Below are 20,837 nucleotides of genomic sequence, written 5' to 3'. Positions count from 1 at the left end.
TTGAGACTTTTCAGATTCTGTCCTCTGCTTAAGGTAGTTGAACATTTTTGACAGATGACTTCGCGCTGATCAATTGGATGTTGTTTAAAAAAATGCCAGACTGCACTCTTTCTAGCATCGGATACCTTTTCAGGCATTGCAGACTGAGCTTTAACCGGATGGCCACGCTGTCCTCCAACAGGTTTTGGCTTTGCCACGCGTTTTGGGCAAGATACGGGCCCGGCAGATGGAACCTGTTGCGATGTTGATGCCTGCTGCGGCCCCTCCTCCTCCGCTTCAGAACTGCTGCCGCCTGCACCCTGTTCCCCCAATGGCTGCCAATCGGGGTCAAGAACTGGGTCATCTATTACCTCTTCTTGTAGCTCGTGTGCAACTTCGTCTGTGTCACCGTGTCGGTCGGTGGTATAGCGTTCATGATGGGGCAACATAGTCTCATCAGGGTCTGATTCTTGATCATTACCCTGCGAGGGCAATGTTGTGGTCTGAGTCAAAGGACCAGCATAGTAGTCTGGCTGTGGCTGTGCATCAGTGCACTCCATGTCAGATTCAACTTGTAATGGGCATGGACTGTTAACTGCTTCACTTTCTAAGCCAGGGACGGTATGTGTAAAGAGCTCCATGGAGTAACCCGTTGTGTCGCCTGCTGCATTCTTCTCTGTTGTTGTTTTTGCTGAAGAGGACAAGGAAGTGACTTGTCCCTGACCGTGAACATCCACTAACGACGCGCTGCTTTGACATTTGCCAGTTTCACGAGAGGAGGCAAAAGAGCTAGAGGCTGAGTCAGCAAGATAAGCCAAAACTTGCTCTTGCTGCTCCGGCTTTAAAAGCGGTTTTCCTACTCCCAGAAAAGGGAGCGTTCGAGGCCTTGTGTAGCCAGACGACGAACCTGGCTCCACAGCTCCAGACTTAGGTGCAATATTTTTTTTCCCACGACCAGCTGATGCTCCACCACTACCACTACCCTCATTACCAGCTGACAATGAACGCCCCCGGCCACGACCTCTTCCACCAGACTTCCTCATTGTTTTAAAAACATAACCAAACTAACGGTATTTGTTGCTGTCACACAACTTACACGGTGAGCTATAACTTCAGTATGATTTAGCTACCCATTTACAGGTGAGTGAGACCACAACGAAAATCAGGCACAATGTTACACACTCTGTTGTTGGTGGCAACAAATGAGAGAGATGCCACACACGCAGGACTGTCACTGAAGCACAAATGTAAATATTAATCTCCCACTGATTTCATTTTTTTTTTTTTTCAGGGAGACTTTAGGAAAAAAAAATAATAGAATAAAATGATTTTTTCAGGAAGAATTTAGAAACCAAATAAAATAAAATGATTTTTTCAGGGAGAATTTAGAAAACAAATAAAACAAAAAAAGGCTTTCTATGGCCCACTGAGTGAGAGATGACGCACACAGGAGTCAGGAGTGGCACACAAGCCCAGAGGCCAATATTTATCTCCCACTGATTGATGTAGTGATTTTTTCAGGTAGATTTTGGAACCCAAATCAAGCTAAAAAAATAATAGGCTTTCTATGGCCCACAATTGGAGAGAGAGAGAGAGAGAGATGGCACACCCAGGAGTCAAGACTGGCACACAAGCAGAAAGGGCAATATTAATCTCCCACTGATTTGATTTTTTTTTTTTTCCAGGGAGACTTTAGAAAAAAAAAATTATAAAAAAAAAAATTTTTTCAGGAAGAATTTAGAAACCAAATAAAATAAAATGATTTTTCAGGGAGAATTTAGAAAACAAATAAAAGAAAAAATAGGCTTTCTATGGCCCACGGAGTGAGAGATGACGCACACAGGAGTCAGGAGTGGCACACAAGCCCAGAGGCCAATATTAACATAGTAACATAGTAACATAGTAACATAGTTAGTAAGGCCGAAAAAAGACATTTGTCCATCCAGTTCAGCCTATATTCCATCATAATAAATCCCCAGATCTACGTCCTTCTACAGAACCTAATAATTGTATGATACAATATTTTTCTGCTCCAGGAAGACATCCAGGCCTCTCTTGAACCCCTCGACTGAGTTCGCCATCACCACCTCCTCAGGCAAGCAATTCCAGATTCTCACTGCCCTAACAGTAAAGAATCCTCTTCTATGTTGGTGGAAAAACCTTCTCTCCTCCAGACGCAAAGAATGCCCCCTTGTGCCCGTCACCTTCCTTGGTATAAACAGATCCTCAGCGAGATATTTGTATTGTCCCCTTATATACTTATACATGGTTATTAGATCGCCCCTCAGTCGTCTTTTTTCTAGACTAAATAATCCTAATTTCGCTAATCTATCTGGGTATTGTAGTTCTCCCATCCCCTTTATTAATTTTGTTGCCCTCCTTTGTACTCTCTCTAGTTCCATTATATCCTTCCTGAGCACCGGTGCCCAAAACTGGACACAGTACTCCATGTGCGGTCTAACTAGGGATTTGTACAGAGGCAGTATAATGCTCTCATCATGTGTATCCAGACCTCTTTTAATGCACCCCATGATCCTGTTTGCCTTGGCAGCTGCTGCCTGGCACTGGCTGCTCCAGGTAAGTTTATCATTAACTAGGATCCCCAAGTCCTTCTCCCTGTCAGATTTACCCAGTGGTTTCCCGTTCAGTGTGTAATGGTGATATTGATTCCCTCTTCCCATGTGTATAACCTTACATTTATCATTGTTAAACCTCATCTGCCACCTTTCAGCCCAAGTTTCCAACTTATCCAGATCCATCTGTAGCAGAATACTATCTTCTCTTGTATTAACTGCTTTACATAGTTTTGTATCATCTGCAAATATCGATATTTTACTGTGTAAACCTTCTACCAGATCATTAATGAATATGTTGAAGAGAACAGGTCCCAATACTGAATATTGTTCTCCCAATGATTGATGTAGTGATTTTTTCAGGTAGATTTTTGAACCCAAGTCAAGCTAAAAAAATAATAGGCTTTCTATGGCCCACAATTGGAGAGAGAGAGAGAGATGGCACACCCAGGAGTCAAGACTGGCACACAAGCAGAAAGGGCAATATTAATCTCCCACTGATTTGATTTTTTTTTTTTTTCCAGGGAGACTTTAGAAAAAAAAAATAATAAAAAAAAATGATTTTTTCAGGAAGAATTTAGAAACCAAATAAAATAAAATGATTTTTTCAGGGAGAATTTATAAAACAAATAAAACAAAAAATAGGCTTTCTATGGCCCACTGAGTGAGAGATGACGCACACAAGAGTCAGGAGTGGCACACAAGCCCAGAGGCCAATATTTATCTCCCACTGATTGATTTATTGATTTTTTCAGGTAGAATTTAGAACCCAAATCAACCAAAAAAATAAATAGGCTTTCTATGGCCCACTATTTGTGAGAGAGATGGCACGCTCAGGACTGGCACACAAGCCCAGAGGCCAATATTAATCTCCCACTTTTTTTTTTTTTCAGGGAAAATTTATAAACCCAATAAAAAAAATAATAAATAGGCTTTCTATGGCCCACTATCTGAGAGAGAGAGATGGCACGCTTAGGACTGGCACACAAGCCCAAAGGCCAATATTAATCTCCCTTTTTTTTTTTTTTCAGGGAGAATTTATAAAACAAATAAAACAAAAAATAGGCTTTCTATGGCCCACTGAGTGAGAGATGACGCACACAGGAGTCAGGAGTGGCACACAAGCCCAAAAGCCAATATTAATCTCCCTTTTTTTTTTCAGGGAGAATTTATAAAACCAAAAAAAATAAAATAAATAGGCTTTCTATGGCCCACTATTTGTGAGAGAGATGGCACGCTCAGGACTGGCACACAAGCCCATAGGCCAATATTAATCTCCCACTTTTTTTTTTTTTTCCAGGGAAAATTTATAAACCCAATAAAAAAAATAATAAATAGGCTTTCTATGGCCCACTATCTGAGAGAGAGAGATGGCACGCTTAGGACTGGCACACAAGCCCAAAGGCCAATATTAATCTCCCACTGATTGATTTATTGATTTTTTCAGGTAGAATTTAGAACCCAAATAAAGCAAAAAAAAAAAAATAGGCTTTCTATGGCCCACTGAGTGAGTGATGATGCACACAGGAGTCAGGAGTGGCACACAAGCCCTGAGGCCAATATTTTTCTCCCACTGATTGATGTAGTGATTTTTTCAGGTAGATTTTAGAACCCAAATCAAGCAAAAAAATAAATAGGCTTTCTATGGCCCACTGACTGAGAGGTGGCACACACAGGAGTCAAGAGTGGCACACAAGCCCTGAGGCCAATATTTTTCTCCCACTGATTGATGTAGTGATTTTTTCAGGTAGATTTTATTACCCAAATCAAGCAAAAAAATAAATAGGCTTTCTATGGCCCACTGAGTGAGAGATGGCACACACAGGGATGGCACTCTAGCAGAAATGTCAATCTTAATCTCCCACAAAAAAAAAAAAAAAAAAAAAACAGGGAGTGTCCAACAATTACTATCTCCCTGCAGTAATCTCAGCCAGGTATGGCAGGCAGCAATAAGGAGTGGACTGATGCACAAATTAAATAAAAAGTGTGGACAAACAAAAAAGATAGCTGTGCAGAAAGGAAGGAACAAGAGGATTTGTGCTTTGAAAAAAGCAGTTGGTTTGCACAGCGGCGTACACACAGCAATGCAGCTATCAGGGAGCCTTCTAGGGCAGCCCAATGAGCTACAGCGCTGAGGAAAAAAAAAAAAAAAAATGTAGCTTCCACTGTCCCTGCACACCGAAGGTGGTGTTGGGCAGTGGAAATCGCTACAACACAAGCGGTTTGGTGGTTAATGGACCCTGCCTAACGCTATCCCTGCTTCTGACGAAGCGGCAGCAACCTCTCCCTAAGCTCAGATAAGCAGCAGTAACATGGCGGTCGGCGGGAACGCCCCTTTATAGCCCCTGTGACGCCGCAGACAGCAAGCCAATCACTGCAATGCCCTTCTCTAAGATGGTGGGGACCAGGACCTATGTCATCACGCTGCCCACACTCTGCGTTTACCTTCATTGGCTGAGAAATGGCGCTTTTCGCGTCATTGAAACGCGACTTTGGCGCGAAAGTCGCGTACCGCATGGCCGACCCCGCACAGGGGTCGGATCGGGTTTCATGAAACCCGACTTTGCCAAAAGTCGGCGACTTTTGAAAATGAACGACCCGTTTCGCTCAACCCTACTAGACACTGCAAGGTCTATTTATCTACTGTCATTGTGTATCCTCACACCTGGCTTTGTTTTATCTGGTACTTCCTGTTCTGCTTGTCTCTCAGACATCCTGCATTCCCCTCTGTCGTTGTACTTGCTGATCCACGTACCACCCAGCAATTCCTGTTGCTTCACAATATGCTTGGGTCAGGATTGATCAAATAAAAAGTACTGATACCTTTTTGTGTTTTTATAGCATTGTTTGCAAAATTAAAAGCATATAAAAATAGGGACGGTGAGAATAAACTGTAATAAACTGTTCTTATACATATTCTGATCCAACAATGTTTTTAAGTTTTGACTTTCTTTTTCTCACTACGCTCTACTGCTTAGAAGACTACCATCATTTTATAGACAAACATCTTGGCTATCTCATACATAAATTTGACTTGCAACTATTTTGCATATGATTAGTTATGCAGATTCTTGTCATGTCACTGCATTGTTTCGGTTTTGCACCTAGTGGTGGAAAAATCTTTTTACTTCTGTATATTACAAATTACAACTTGTTCTCATAATTCCGAATAGCTCAGTGTGGTGACAGGTTGATTCCCAAGCGAAAGGACACTGGTTCAAATGGAAGAGCAGCAATGAAGATTTCCCAAGAAAATTGCCAAACTGCGTCATGTGAGTGTCATGACAGTTGGATGAGTTCAAAATGGAAGTCGTCCATTCCTCCATTCAGAAGCAAAGAGGTTGCCATCCAGGCAAAATATCAGTCAACATGTTGGCTCATTACAAGGTCCATCAGTTCTGACATGACATATGGCAGTGGAGGTGGCTTGTATGGTTCTTAATAGCGAGATCACAGACTTCCATGCAAGTATCGTGCGATGCACATTACACAAGTCTGAAATGGTGTCCCAAGAGAAAGGTGAAGAAACCTCGATTTCAATATTGTCATAAGACGCATCAGCTCGAGTTTGCAAAAAAGTACTAAACGTGGACAGTAGAAAATTGGAAACTGATGAGTTAGAGTTATGAGACGAAAGTCAATAGACTAAGCTTTGATGGGTGCAAATGGGTCTGGAAGCACTAGGTAAAAAGTGGCTAGCGGATCAAGAAATCGAATAACTGTCAAAATCAGTTAGAAACCTGATGATAGGGGGTTGTTTCACAGCCAAAGTTGTTGGATACTTGACCAGGATCGATGTTGGTCTCAATACTGAGCAATATGTGAGTGTCCTACAAGACAAGTTACTTCATACACTCAAGTACTATGGGTATGAAAAGGATGACAGTGTTCCAGCAGGACAACCCGAAACATACATTGAGCTTGCCTAAGAAATTATTTATTGACTATGAATTAGAGGTTCAGGCTTGGTCCTCACAGTCCCCAAACTGCAACCAAATTACACACTTGTGGGTAGATAAAGCTGTATACATACCCAAGTTAGTCGACCAGTATGCACCAACCCGGGGAACACGCGGAAGAGATCTGGGATCAGATTTTGGTCAAGACATGCTTGAATCTGTTTGAGAGCATGCACAGAAGGATTCTGTCATGATCAGCTGCGGCCGCCAATGCGGCCCAGCCCATAGACGCCCCCAAGCCGACCAACCTCTGAAGGCATGGGGCGCGCGTCCCCCGGGGACGAAATACGGACCATTTAAATCGCAGAGGGGACCCAGACCTACCCGAACAAGGGGAGGGCAGAGACCGGGGTTCTGTGGCAGCTGAGGTCATCAGTTACATCAGGACATAGAACACAGGAAGGACATCAGGACATCAGGGAACACGAGGTCATAAGGATGCAGGTAAGACATCAGGACAGAAGGAATACCGGATAGACATCTGGGACACTGACGTGGTAGCCCAGGTCATCGGCTGGGACACTGGCGTGGCAGCCCAGGGCATCAGTTACATCAGGACATAGAACACAGGAAGGACCCAGGGTCACCGGCAGACATCAGACAGGAGTCGTTCGGTTCTGGACATCTGACACGACCTACAGGCACCACCAGAACATGTTCCAGGAACATAATCACAGCAGACACAGTTCAGACAAGTTCAGGTACAGGACAGGTAGTGGATCAAGGATTCGGGCCTGGATATACTGCCTCTAGGACAGGCGCCAGAACCGGACAAAACAGGAATCAAGGCAAGGACTTTGGTACCAAAACATAGACAGGAGAGGTGCAGGAACACAAACACACATAGCAAAGTTCAGGAGCTTTGTGAGTAGCTCAGGCCCCGCCTATAGGGCAGGGGAACTTTATATAGGAGCTGCTTCTCAGCAATTGGCTGGGGACTGCATTTAAAGTACACACCCTAACCCTGATAAAAGCAGGGGAGGTGTGGCCGCGCACGCCCTAAGCACAAACAGAAACCATTACAGCACAATCAGTGCAGGATCTGAGGCTCAGGGCACCTGACTGAAACTGCATGCCCTGACCCACGTGGAAAGTCATGCACCAGCTGCACATGGCCTCACAACCCGCGGACAGCTTCACAGCAGCAACCAGGGACCGCACATATGGATGGTCCTACAGCAGAAAAGACCTAACCACCATGTACGGCTGCGCAGCAGAGCAGGGAACTGAGAAGGCTCCATCCAGGTAACAGCCAACAGTATCCCAGCTCAAATTAGGGAGAAAAGAGTAAAGGGTTAAGGCAAACATATGCATTGTCATGCCGAAAACCAGAAACAGACAGAACGGCATGAGAGTTTCAAGCAGTTTTTGAAAGCCAAAGATTGATTTTCAAAATACTAACAAAATAATAAAAACTAAAATTTAGATTTTTGGAAGCAAAACAGTAACAATGCAGTGACATGGCAAGAATATGCATAACTAATGTGCTAAATAGTTGTAAGTCAAATTTACGTATTAGATAGCCAAGATGATTGTGTATAAAATGATGGTAGTAGTAGTGAAGGGTGAGATATGGAGCTTGAAAGTCAAAAGTTCAAAACATTGTTACTCGTCAATGTATGTAAAACTACTGTTAGGTGAAGATATATTTGGACAGTGACACAAGTTTTGGCATTTTTGCTGTTTACCAAAACAAATTCAAGATACATTTATATTGTCAATAGCAGTTTAAAGTGCAGACTGTCAGCTTTCATTTGAGGGTATAGACATCATAATCGGAGAACGGTTTTAGTAATTACAACTCCTTAATATGTAGTTGCCTCTATTTAAAGCAACTAAAAGTAGATTGGACAGTTACCACAAAACGTTGTTAAATAGGTTGCATGGGGTATTTCCTCGTTATTCTATTATCAATTAAGCAGGTAAAAGGTCTGGAGCTGATTGGAGGTATGGCATTTGCATTTGGAAGCTGTTACTGTGCACCACCCCTAAAAATCCATCAGAAAGATAGCATAAATATTAGGAGTGACCAAATCCATTTGGTACGTTCTGCAAAAAAAAAAAAAAAAAACACTCTGGTGAGCTTGAGAACGCAAAGGCTTGGATGTACATGGAAGATAACAGTGGTGGATGAAAGCAGAATCCTTTCCTTGGTGAAGAAAAAACCCTTCCAAACATCCACTGAAGAACATTCTCCAGTAAGTAGGTGTTTCAGTATCTAAGTCTACCATAAAGAGAAGACTTTATGGGAGTACTGTAAATACAGAGGGTTCACTAATACGTGCAATCCATTAATCAGACATAAAAACAGAAAGGTCAGATTAGACTTTGTCACAAAAAAAGATTTAACCCCTTCCCGACCTGTGACACAGTGTATGCGTCATGCAAGTCGGTGCCAATCTGACCTGTGATGCATATCCTGTGTCACAGAATGATCGCTCTCCTGCAGGTCGGGTGAAAGGGATAACTAATTTCACCCGAGGTGCAGGGACAGGGGGAGTGGTACTTCAGCCCAGGGGGGGTGGCTTCGCTCCCCCGTGGCTACGATCGCTCTGATTGGCTGTTGAAAGTGACTGTTTCACTTTCAATCACAGCAATTGTAACATTTCAACAATGAAAAGTGGTGAAATATTACAATCCAGCCATGGCCAATGCTGCAATATCATCGGCCATGACTGGAGACCACGATCTGCCCCCGCCACCGATCTCCTCCCCTCCGTCCTCCTGTCTGCTCCCCAGTGCTCCGATCCCACCCCCATGCTCCAATCCCACCCCCCTATACTTACCGAGCTCTGGCATCCCTCCCGGTGTTTGTCCGTCTTCTCCAGGGGTGCCGCAATCTTCCAAAATGGCGGGTGCATGCGTAGTGCGCCCGCCGAATCTGGTGTACATTTTGTACAGTGATCAAAATAAAAAAATTGTAAATACCCCCCCCCCATCACCCCCATAGGTAGGAACAATAATAAAGTAAAGAAAATATATTTACTTTTATTTTTCCACTAGGGTTAGGGTTAGAACTAGGGTTAGGATTGCAATTAGGGTTAGAGTTGCAATTAGGGTTAGGGTTGTAATTAGGCTTAGGGTTGCAATTAGGGTTAGGGTTGCAATTAGTGTTAGAATTAGAGTTAGGGTTGCAATTAGGGTTAGGGTTGCAATTAGGGTTAGAATTAGGGTTAGGGTTGCAATTAGGGTTAGTATTAGGGTTAGGGATAGAATTAGGGTTAGAATTAGGCTATGTGCATACGGTTTGGATTTGGCTGCGGATCTGCAGCGGATTGCATTTTATTGTATGCATTTTATTCCAAGCTTCCAGAGTTTATTGAATTAGAGGGAGATAACATTTTTAGAATTATGAATTATTTTTGATGAGAAAAGAACATCTTTAAGACGTAAAGGGAACATGTCACATTAAACACAATCCAATGTGTGAACGGCATGCTAAAGAGAAAGAAAAGCTCAGAAGAATGATATAAAGGTTTATTAGAAAAGATTTAGTTTAACTTGTATTTTATTTATTGTCTGTGTATGCATATGTGTTCAGTGGGAGGTACTTCTTAAAGATTGACAACTGTCAGTCCATGCACAGTCATACAGGGAAGACTATCTAACCTTCTCCTCTGGTTTTATAACATTCTCTCTGCTTATCGGTTTTTCAACAAAACTGGTTACCTTTAACATTTTCAGGACCAAGCAAGTTTTCATTTTTACATTTTCATATTTTTTTCCTTCTACTTTCAAAAGAAATCATAAGAAGAGAGCAATCACCGGAGAAGGACATTGTGGTCGGAAGAATAGAAGAAACAAGGCAAAGAGGTAGACCAGCAACCCCATGGCTTAGTACAATCAAGATAATGCCGGAGAAGACCCTTGTGGACCTATTTAGGCTTGCACAAGATCAGTAATAACTAATAATTCAAAAGCAATACTTTTTTTATTTTTCCGTACACATCGGTCTAATTCAAAGCTTACAACTAAAAACATTAACTTTACCATTCAATGTACGGAATAATGGGAAAATATTTTTGAATTGAAGCTAAATGGTTAAAATTTTAAATTCTGCCATTGATTTACAGCATTTACTTGCATTTTTCTTATCTAATAGTGAAAAAAATCTTACGTTTTTACAAAAAAAAGACCCATAACTTTTTAACTTTTAAGTCAATGGAGCTGGCTTTTTTTGTTTGTATGTGGAGAGCTGACTTTTTTTTATTCTTGCCATTTTGGGGTCCATGTGTTATTTTTTTGGATTTTTATTATATTTGTCTAAGGAAATGTTGTGAATGAAAAAAATGTAGTTCTGTCATTTTGATTTTTTTTTCTCATTACGGTGTTTGCTAAATTGATTAATCAGTTTTATAGATAAGACTTTTTTGAACCAGATATGTATATTTTTAAAATTTCTTGATTTTTTTTCAAATCTTTTTATTGAAGTTTTTCATAACAATAAACCTTACATGACAGTTCAAATTGCAATAACAGTGGCAGAGTGAGAAATCACAGTATTGCCAAGCATCCCTCCCCCACCCCAACCTGCCCTTCTCTACGTGCAGCTCTCTTTTGTGTTATATTAAGGAATTGGAGTATGTCCACTTACTTGTTGTAAAAGATACCATTGAGTGTTCTTATATTGAAATCTCAGTTTATCTTTGATCTCTGAGGGGAGTGATAAGATAAATAAAGACCAAGTGTACAAAAATTTCCCCAATCGTTCTTTACTAGTCAATTTTTTTTATTTTTAATGGAGGGAAACAAGGGTAGTTTTAATTTTTAGATTCATGTAATTTTTTTATTTTATCTATAAAAAATTTTTTTTTTTGCTTTTTTAGTCGCTTAAGGGGACTTAAACTAATGATAGTACGATTGCTTATTTTATATACTGCGAAATTACAGTATTGCAGTATATATTGACATTTTTTTGTGATGTAATTTAAGTGTGATTATTAGCTACATTTAAATGTATAGCAGCTGCCACTGAAACTCATCTCTGACAGCGGCTATTAGAGATAAATGCTGGTTATTTAATATAGCCGGTATCTGACGTGTGTAGAAAGCTCAGTTCAACACACTGCACTCCAGGGCAGGACTTACAATTATGCAGATATTCATGAAGGGGATAAAGGTGGTGTCACTGAAAAACTGTGGTCCCAAATTAAAGCATTTTTTTTTTCCAAATAACAGAGTTGTCCCACAAACAAATTACATTTTGATCGATAAATCTTGGAATGAAAATAAATTCCACAATTGGATGGTAACAATGCTTTCCTGTGCTGAGATCATCTTAGAATCAAAGAATATTACAGTTGGAAGGGACCTCAAGGGTCATCGTGTCCAACCTCCTGCTCAATGCAGGATTCACTAAACCATATCAGAAAGATGTCAGTCCAACCTCTGTTTGAAGACTTCCATTTAAGGAGAGCACCCCATCTGTCGTGGCAGCCTGTTCCACTTATTGATCACTCTCACTGTCAAAAAGTTTTTTCTAATATTTAATGTGTGTCTTTTACCTTTCAGTTTCATTCCATTATGATCCCTCTACACTGTGACATCCCTTCAGATATTTGTAGACAGCTATTAAGTCTACCCTTAGCCTTCATTTTTGCAAGCTGATCATTTCCAGATCCTTTAACCGATCCTCGTAGGACATACTTTGCAGTAAACTTACCATCCTGGTAGCTCTTTTCTGAACTTGCTCCAGTTTTTCAATGTCTTTTTTAAAAAATGTATTGCAAAGAACTGGACACAGTATTCATGATTAGGCCTGACCAAGGAGAAGTAGAGGGGGATAATTACTTTATGTGATCTAGACTCTATGCTTAACCCCTTCATGACCTTGGGATTTTTCGTTTTTCCGTGTTCGTTTTTCACTCCCCTCCTTCCCAGAGCCATAACTTTTTTATTTTTCCGTCAATTTGGCCATGTGAGGGCTTATTTTTTGCGGGACGAGTTGTACTTTTGAACGACATCATTGGTTTTAGCATGTTGTGTACTAGAAAACGGGAAAAAAATTCCAAGTGCGGTGAAATTGCAAAAAAAGTGCAATCCCACACTTGTTTTTTGTTTGGCTTTTTTGCTAGGTTCACTAAATGCTAAAACTGACCTGCCATTATGATTCTCCAGGTCAGTACGAGTTCATAGACGCCTAACATGACTAGGTTATTTTTTATCTAAGTGGTGAAAAAAAATTCCAAACTTTGCTAAAAAATAATAAAAAAAAATTGCGCCATTTTCCGATACCCATAGCGTCTCCATTTTTCGTGATCTGGGGTCGGTTGAGGGCTTATTTTTTGCATGCTGAGATGACATTTTTAATGATAGCATTTCGGTGCAGATACGTTCTTTTGATCGCCCGTTATTGCATTTTAATGCAATGTCGTGGCGACCAAAAAAACGTAATTCTGGCGTTTTGAATTTTTTTCCCGCTACGCTGTTTAGCGATCAGGTTAATGCTTTTCTTTATTTGATAGATCGGGCGATTCTGAGCGCGGCGATATCAAATATGCGTAGATTTTATATTTTTTTTATTGATTTATTTTGATTGGGGCGAAAGGGGGGTGATTTAAACTTTTATATTTTTTTTATTTTTTTAACATTTTTTTCAACTTTTTTTTTTAACTTTTGCCATGCTTCAATAGCCTCCATGGGAGGCTAGAAGCAGGCACAACTCGATCGCCTCTGCTACATAGCAGCGATCTGCTGATCGCTGCTATGTAGCAGAAATGGAGGTGTGCTGTGAGCGCCGACCACAGGGTGGCGCTCACAGCCACCGGCGATCGGTAACCATAGAGGTCTCAAGGACCTCTATGGTTACAATGGAGACGCATCGCCGACCCCCGATCATGTGACGGGGTCGGCGATGACGTCATTTCCGGCCGCCCGGTCGGATGCGGTAGTTAAATGCCGCTGTCTGCGTTTGACAGCGGCATTTAACTAGTTAATAGGTGCGGGCAGATCGCGATTCTGCCCGCGCCTATTACGGGCACATGTCAGCTGTTCAAAACAGCTGACATGTCCCGGCTTTGATGCGGGCTCACCGCGGAGCCCTGCATCAAAGCAGGGGATCTGACCTCGGACGTACTATCCCGTCCGAGGTCAGATAGGGGTTAATACATCCTATAACTGTGTTTACCATGTTTGCTGCAGCATCACACTGTTGACTCATGCAGTCTGTAATCTATTAGTATACCCAATTTTTTTTCACACATGCTGTTGCTTATTTCTATTCCTCCCATTCTATAGATACAATTTTCATTTTCTTGCCCAGATGTAGAATCTTGCATTTCTTCATGTTAAATACCATTATATTAGTCAAGCTTATCTAGATCCTTCTGACTCGTTTATCTGTCTTCTCTAGTGTTAGCGATCCTTCCTAACTTTATATCGTCTGCAAATTTGATTAGTTTATCTTCAGTTCCCTTATCTAGATCATTTATAAAAATTTTGAACAACACTGGGGCCAGGACAGAGCCTTGTGGGACCCCACTTGAAACACTTTTCCAATTGGATGTGCAGCCATTTATTACCACTCTTTGAGTACGATCACTGAGCCAGTTATGAATCCACATAATCATAGCCTTGGCAATCCCATATTTGGTCATTTATTCAATAAGGATAGTATGAGATACTTTATCAAATGCTTTGCTGAAGTTGAGATATACTATATCTACCGCATTTCCCTGATCCATCCAGTCAGTGATTCCATCATAGAAGGAAATTAGATTAGTCTGGCATGACTTGTTTGCTATAAATGCTGGCTCTAACTAATTACTCTATTCTTATCAAAGTACTTACATACATGCTAATAATTTGTTCAAATATCATTCCTGGTATAGAAGTAAGGCTCACTGGCCTGTAATTTCCTGGCTCTGTCTTCTTTACTTTTTTGAAGATAGGGACAACATTTGCGCTTCTCCAATCTTCTGGGACTTCTCCTATTTTCCAGGATTTTTCAAATTCAAAGATTCTGGCTAGTGGTTCTGCAATTTCTTCTGCTAACTCTTTCAGTACCCTAGGATATAATTCATCTGAATCAGGAGATTTAAATTAATTTAAATTAGCTAAGAATTCCCTCTCCATCTCTCTGTTTATGGATAGTGTAGATTCTTTTATTCCTTTAATGGCATCATGAAGATCAGTTGATACATTTGCTTTCTTAGAGAACACAGATGCAAAATAGGAATTTAAACGTTTGTCCTTCTAAACATTATTTTCGACCACTTTACCCTTTTCATCCTGTAAAAATCCTATAGCATCTTGACTTTTCTTTTGCTTTTGACATACCCCCCAAATCCTTTTTTACTGCTTTTGGTCTCCCTTGCAAGCCTTACTTCATTACTGGCTTTAGTTCTTTTAACTCTTGCCCTGCATTCCTTGCAAACAGCATTATATTCTTCTTTTGTGTTCATCCATCCTGGTCTTTTTAAATGCTTCCAATTCTTCCTTCTTTTTGGGATTGTTACCGATTGTGTGGTGAAAATTTCATTTAGCAAAATCTCCCATCCTATTTGGATATTTCTGTCCTTTAGAACATCCAAACATTGGACCTTTCCTACCCTCTTTCTGAGTCCATTAAAATCTGCTTTCTGAAGTCAAACCTTAATGTCTGAATCCTCATTGGTCTTCCTCTTCTTGTAATCCAAAATTCGAGGATAACATGATTGCTGCCTCCTAAATTCACAGCAACCTTTACTTCCTCAACCATTTCCTCCCTGTTGGTAAGAATTAGGTCCAAAATTGCAAATCCAATTCTCTCTTCTACCTTTTGACAGATAAAGTTGTCAGCAAGAGAAGATAAGATTTTTCTGGACCCAATACTTTTGCCTGAGAGAGATTCCCAACAAATATCTGGATAGTTAAAATCTCCCATGATCATTATGAAGTTCTTTTTTGAGAACATAGACATCTGATCTAAAAAGAGTTCATCCATATCTTCAGTCTGTCCAGGTGGCCTATAGTAAACAACTACAATAGTCTCTATTCTGTTATTCTCTCCTTGAATTCTTACCCAAACAGTTTATACAGAGCAGAGCTACCAGTCTCTGAAGCTTGGATCTCTTTGAAGATGTATGTTTCCTGTCTCATAAATGTACCCTTGCTGTGTACTGCTTAATGGCTGTGTCTGATCATGCAGGAATATGGTCTGATCATGCCACAGCTCCTGGCCAGTGGAGGAAACAAAAGAGAGTATACAGCCAGGACCATATGGAATCGTAACTGCTACATTCTGTGGGGAAAAACATTTAACTGCCTATTTAAAAACAAGCTGCAAATGTTTTACCTCACAAAAAGAATCACCTGTAATGTCTGTGTATTCTTTTGCTTCCTCCCCTGGCCAGGAGCTGTGTTATGAATAGACCATGTCCCTGCATGGTAAGACACAACCATTACACAACATGTAGCAGGGCCACAATTATAAGATTGTCTCAGCACAGGAACATTTCTTTTAACACATCAAATTGTGGAAGTTATTTTTATTTCAAGATCTATTGATTAAAATGTAATTTGTTTGTGGGACAACCCCTTTAAAATTGTAAAAGCAAATACTGTGGGACCATAGTTTTCCTTTGGATGGAGACCACCAATATTTTATCTGGTCTAGTAAGGCTGCGAAGTGGTAATTATGTAAATTTCGTATTCCTAGTCCTCCTGGGGCCTTATTATCTGTCATAGACATATATCAATTACATAGAAATATACACTGTTAGGTATATTGTTTTAGTGCACAATGTGGGTGCCTTCTCTAAAGGACTGCCTAAAGACACAGGCCTACTTTGACTATAGGTAAGTTCTGCCTTGAACATTAAAGAGGTTGTCCACAACTTTATCATTGATGACCTATCCATAAGACAGGTCATCAATATATGATCGGTCGGGGTCCTGGCACCCCGACCGATCAGCTGTTCTTGGTGTCGGCTGGTACTGCACAATTTCAGAGCAGCTACTTCTTCTGATAGTGGCCATGCTAGGGTACTGCACATCCATTTCCTATTCAAATCAATGGGAGGGAGATGTACAGTGCCCTGCCTCGGCCACTATCAGAAGATGGAGCAGCTCCTTGGTTACGCAGTTTCAGCGTGCGGCCACTGCTATCTCCAGCGACAGCTGATCGGCGGGGGTGCAGGGTGTCGGACCCCAACTGATCAGACATTGATGACCTATCCTAAGGATAGGTCATCCATAATAAAGTAGTTGACAACCTTTTTAATGTTACTATTTAATGACACAATGCATAAATGATCAAAATGGTAGAGAATTCAAAAATATATACAAAGTTAAATTTCATGCCAATAAGCTGCATTCCAGCCTCTTCATGTACATTATGTTGCTGATGATGCTTATCTCCTTCTTCACACAATGGAAAAAAAACAGTCAGATTACACTGAGGCCACCACACTTTGTCTACAAGGCCAACCTAAGTGCCTATGACTGATTTTCTAATGGTTATATGGCATAATTGGAGGATCAGATGAACACACTGTCATGTATCATCTACTAATGCAGTGACTGTTAAGGAGCTGGTTGACACGACCACTTGTTACGTTCTTTATACAGGGATATATCTATCTTAGTGTGATTCTCTTCCTTCTGCTAATAGGTCAATGCACTTGCTGCAAAGCTAACATGTCACAGCTATTTTTAGAATAATGAATAAAAGATTAACGCAAGCCACTCTTTGGAAAACACAATTGACTTATTCGACTAAAGTAACAATGCACTGTGAAAAACAAGCACTTCTTTAAAGAGAAAAGCCATCTATATTCTGATATTAATGATTATGTACTGGATTCAGTGGTTTTCTTTTCTTATACTTACTATGTATGACAAGCATTGAGTTATGCCCCTGTATATCACAGTGATAATTAATAGTGTGGTTTTCTATCTGTGTATGGCATGCCTCTGATTAATAAATCATGACTTACCTTAAGAAGACTGATCCAGGACTGTCTGGGGAATTCAGAGGAGAGTAATTCGTAGGACTATCTAAGAAAACAGAATCTTCTAAAGACGATTTCTTCATGTTGTTCTTGGCCTCCACAAAAATAACCAAATTAGTAGCTAACAAGGTAGAAATTGTCAATGAGTTTCAGCCAGGTATGTTGTGAAACAGTAGCCTTCACAGCCCCGGAAATGCTGGACGCAGCAGGCTTGACTACATGTCACTCCGGTTTCTCTGCCTGTTAATAAGTAACCTGTAAGATTTACGAATTATGCAGATATTATTTGAGGTCAAAGTTGTTGAAAACCACACAGGTTGCCCAAGCACAACGTGCATTCCCATCTATCAGAGTACTGTATTGTTTAATAGGTTGATATTTTTCACAGGACGACATTGAGCAATATTAAATCATTGCTTCTGTTTGTGTAAAGTCAGTAGATAGGCTAATCTACATTGTATGGGTATTGATTTTTCCCTCTCTATATTCCCTAGATTTCAAACTACGTTGTACATTTATTCAATTTGTAACCATTTGTACACCTTTCCCAGAATATTGAGTCCTGGTTTGACTTCATAGGCTCAATGAGTCTAACTCATTGTCATACTGTAATGCCTTCCTAAAATTCCAGCTTCATATACAATAAGGTATCTGCTGTCAAAATATCAATAGTTACACTTGTGGTAGATCGGTTCACTCAGTTTTACACAGAGGTAGACATGGGAATACTGTCTCTTGTAAGAACAACCTTGGTTTATTAGATGCAGCATAAATCAAGGAGAAGCACAAAGTAAACACGGTCCTCAAAAAAGCAAAACAAAGCAAAGTAGTTGCACAAAGTACAGTCCGTGTGTTAGTGGAGATCAGCTCGCTCAGGGTTAGCAAGAGCCACGGTTCTGGTTTTAGCATAAACAATCACTTCTCTCCAGACACTGAACACCAACTGTCTCTGGGGGCCAGCTACTTAAGACCCAGGCCGCACTCTGTGGTGGAGATAAGGTGGACAACCTCCCACCCACTCTATGGTTTTCCACAAAAACCAAGCCCTTAAAACAAATTGGTTGTTAACTCCTTGCAACACTTAATGTGCTGAAGTTTGGGGTTTTTAAATCACTGAAGCCAATAGCCTCAGCAAAACATATCTCCCCTCCAGCACATTGCCAGTGACTTTGTTATATATCCCCCCTCTGCCCAAAGCTGGGGGTTTTCTCGTCTCCACTTGCTAAACAGGTAAGTCTGGCCAGGGCATTTGCGTTACAACTTAACTTCCCGGCTATGTGCTCTGTTATGACCTGGTGGTTAGGAGCACCCGGAATGACCTGATAGTTAAACCTCATACAGGACGAGCTCTGGGATGTGGGAGCTCTGCTGACCGCAAGCCCTAATCCTATCACACACACTAGAAATAGCCGTGGAGCGCTCCTGACCAGACCTAGGCGCCTCGTCACAGCCTAAGAACTATCTAACCCTAGAGAGAGAAAATAAAGCCTACCTTGCCTCAGAGAAATTCCCCAAAGGTAAAGGAAGCCCCCCACATATATTGACTGTGAGTAAAGATGAAAGTCACAAACGCAGAAATGAAACAGGTTTCAGCAAAGGGAGGCCAGACTTTCTAAATAGACAGAGGATAGGAAAGGTAACTTTGCGATCAGCACAAAAACCTACAAAAGACCACGCAGAGTGTGCAAAAAAGACCTCCGCACCGACTCACGGTGCAAAGGGGCCACTCTGCATCCCAGAGCTTCCAGCTAGCAAGACAAAATCATGAAAACCAGCTGGATAAGAAAACAGAGAACAAAATAAGACTATAATGAACTTAGCTTCTGCAGGAGATGGCAGGTCACCAGAGAGATCCAAGAGCGAACTGAACAAATGCAAAAACATTGACAGCTGGCATGGAGTAACAATCTAAGAGGAGTTAAATAGAGCAGCCAACCAAAGGATAAACCACGTCACCTGTGTAAGGAACCTCAGAAGCAGCAGCTTCACTCATAGCCACCAGAGGGAGCCCATAGACAGAACTCGCCGAAGTACCATTCATGACCACAGGAGGGAGTTCGACAACAGAATTCACAACAGTACCCCCCCTTGAGGAGGGGTCACCGAACCCTCACCAGAGCCCCCAGGCCAATCAGGATGAGCCAAATGAAAGGCACGAACCAGATCGGCAGCATGAACATCAGAGGCAAAAACCCAGGAATTATCTTCCTGACCATAACCCTTCCACTTGACCAGGTACTGGAGTTTCCGTCACGAAACACGAGAATCCAAAATCTTCTCCACCACATACTCCAACTCCCCCTCGACCAACACCGGGGCAGGAGGATCAACGGAGGGAACCATAGGCGCCATGTATCTCCGCAACAACGACCTATGGAACACATTATGGATGGCAAAAGAGATTAAGAAGGATTAAGAACTTCTGAAATCTTGTATGGCCCAATGAAACGAGGCTTAAACTTAGGAGAGGAAACCTTCATAGGAACGTGACGAGATGACAACCAAACCAAATCCCCAACACGAAGTCGGGGACCAACACAACGCCGGCGGTTAGCGAAACGTTGAGCCTTCTCCTGGGACAATGTCAAATTGTCCACCACATGAGTCCAAATCTGCTGCAACCTGTCCACCACCGCATCCACACCAGGACAGTCCGAAGGCTCAACCTGCCCTGAAGAGAAACGAGGATGGAAACCAGAATTACAGAAAAAAGGAGAAACTAAAGTAGCCGAGCTGGCCCGATTATTAAGGGCGAACTCAGCCAAAGGCAAGAAGGACACCCAATCATCCTGATGAGCAGAAACAAAGCATCTCAGATATGTCTCCAAAGTCTGATTAGTTCGTTCGGTTTGGCCATTAGTCTGAGGATGGAAAGCCGAAGAAAAAGACAAATCAATGCCCATCTTAGCGCAAAAGGACCGCCAAAACCTCGAAACAAACTGGGAACCTCTGTCCGAGACGATGTTCTCTGGAATGCCATGCAAACGAACCGCATGCTGGAAAAATAATGGCACCAAATCAGAGGAGGAAGGCAATTTAGACAAGGGTACCAAATGGACCATCTTAGAGAAGCGATCACAAACCACCCTAATGACCGACATCTTTTGAGAAACAGGGAGATCAGAAATAAAATCCATGGAAATATGCGTCCAGGGCCTCTTCGGGATCGGCAAGGGCTAAAGCAACCCACTGGCACGAGAACAGCAGGGTTTAGCCCGAGCACAAGTCCCACAGGACTGCACAAAAGAACGCACATCCCGTGACAAAGAAGGCCACCAAAAGGATCTAGCCACCAAATCTCTGGTACCAAAGATTCCAGGATGACCAGCCAACACTGAACAATGAATCTCAGAGATAACTCTACTAGTCCATCTATCAGGGACAAACAGTTTCTC

The 20,837-nt window shown here is 41.5% G+C and overlaps 1 protein-coding gene across 1 annotated transcript in view; it reads right to left on the bottom strand.

Moving 5' to 3' along the window:
- Positions 1–17,589, bottom strand: part of GRAMD2B (GRAM domain containing 2B) — a 259,861-nt gene extending 242,272 nt beyond the window's left edge. The window contains exon 1 of the mRNA XM_069753770.1: positions 17,428–17,589. Within this exon, the coding sequence (XP_069609871.1) occupies positions 17,428–17,525 (98 nt within the window). The 5' untranslated portion in view covers positions 17,526–17,589. The remainder of the gene's footprint in view (positions 1–17,427) is intronic.
- Between the last annotated feature and the right edge of the window lie 3,248 nt (positions 17,590–20,837).

The sequence above is a fragment of the Ranitomeya imitator genome, chromosome 1 (assembly GCF_032444005.1).
Source record: "Ranitomeya imitator isolate aRanImi1 chromosome 1, aRanImi1.pri, whole genome shotgun sequence".
NCBI classification, from domain to species: domain Eukaryota; kingdom Metazoa; phylum Chordata; class Amphibia; order Anura; family Dendrobatidae; genus Ranitomeya; species Ranitomeya imitator.
Note: the sequence above shows the minus strand (reverse complement) of the source record. Positions and strands in the feature narration are given on the sequence as shown.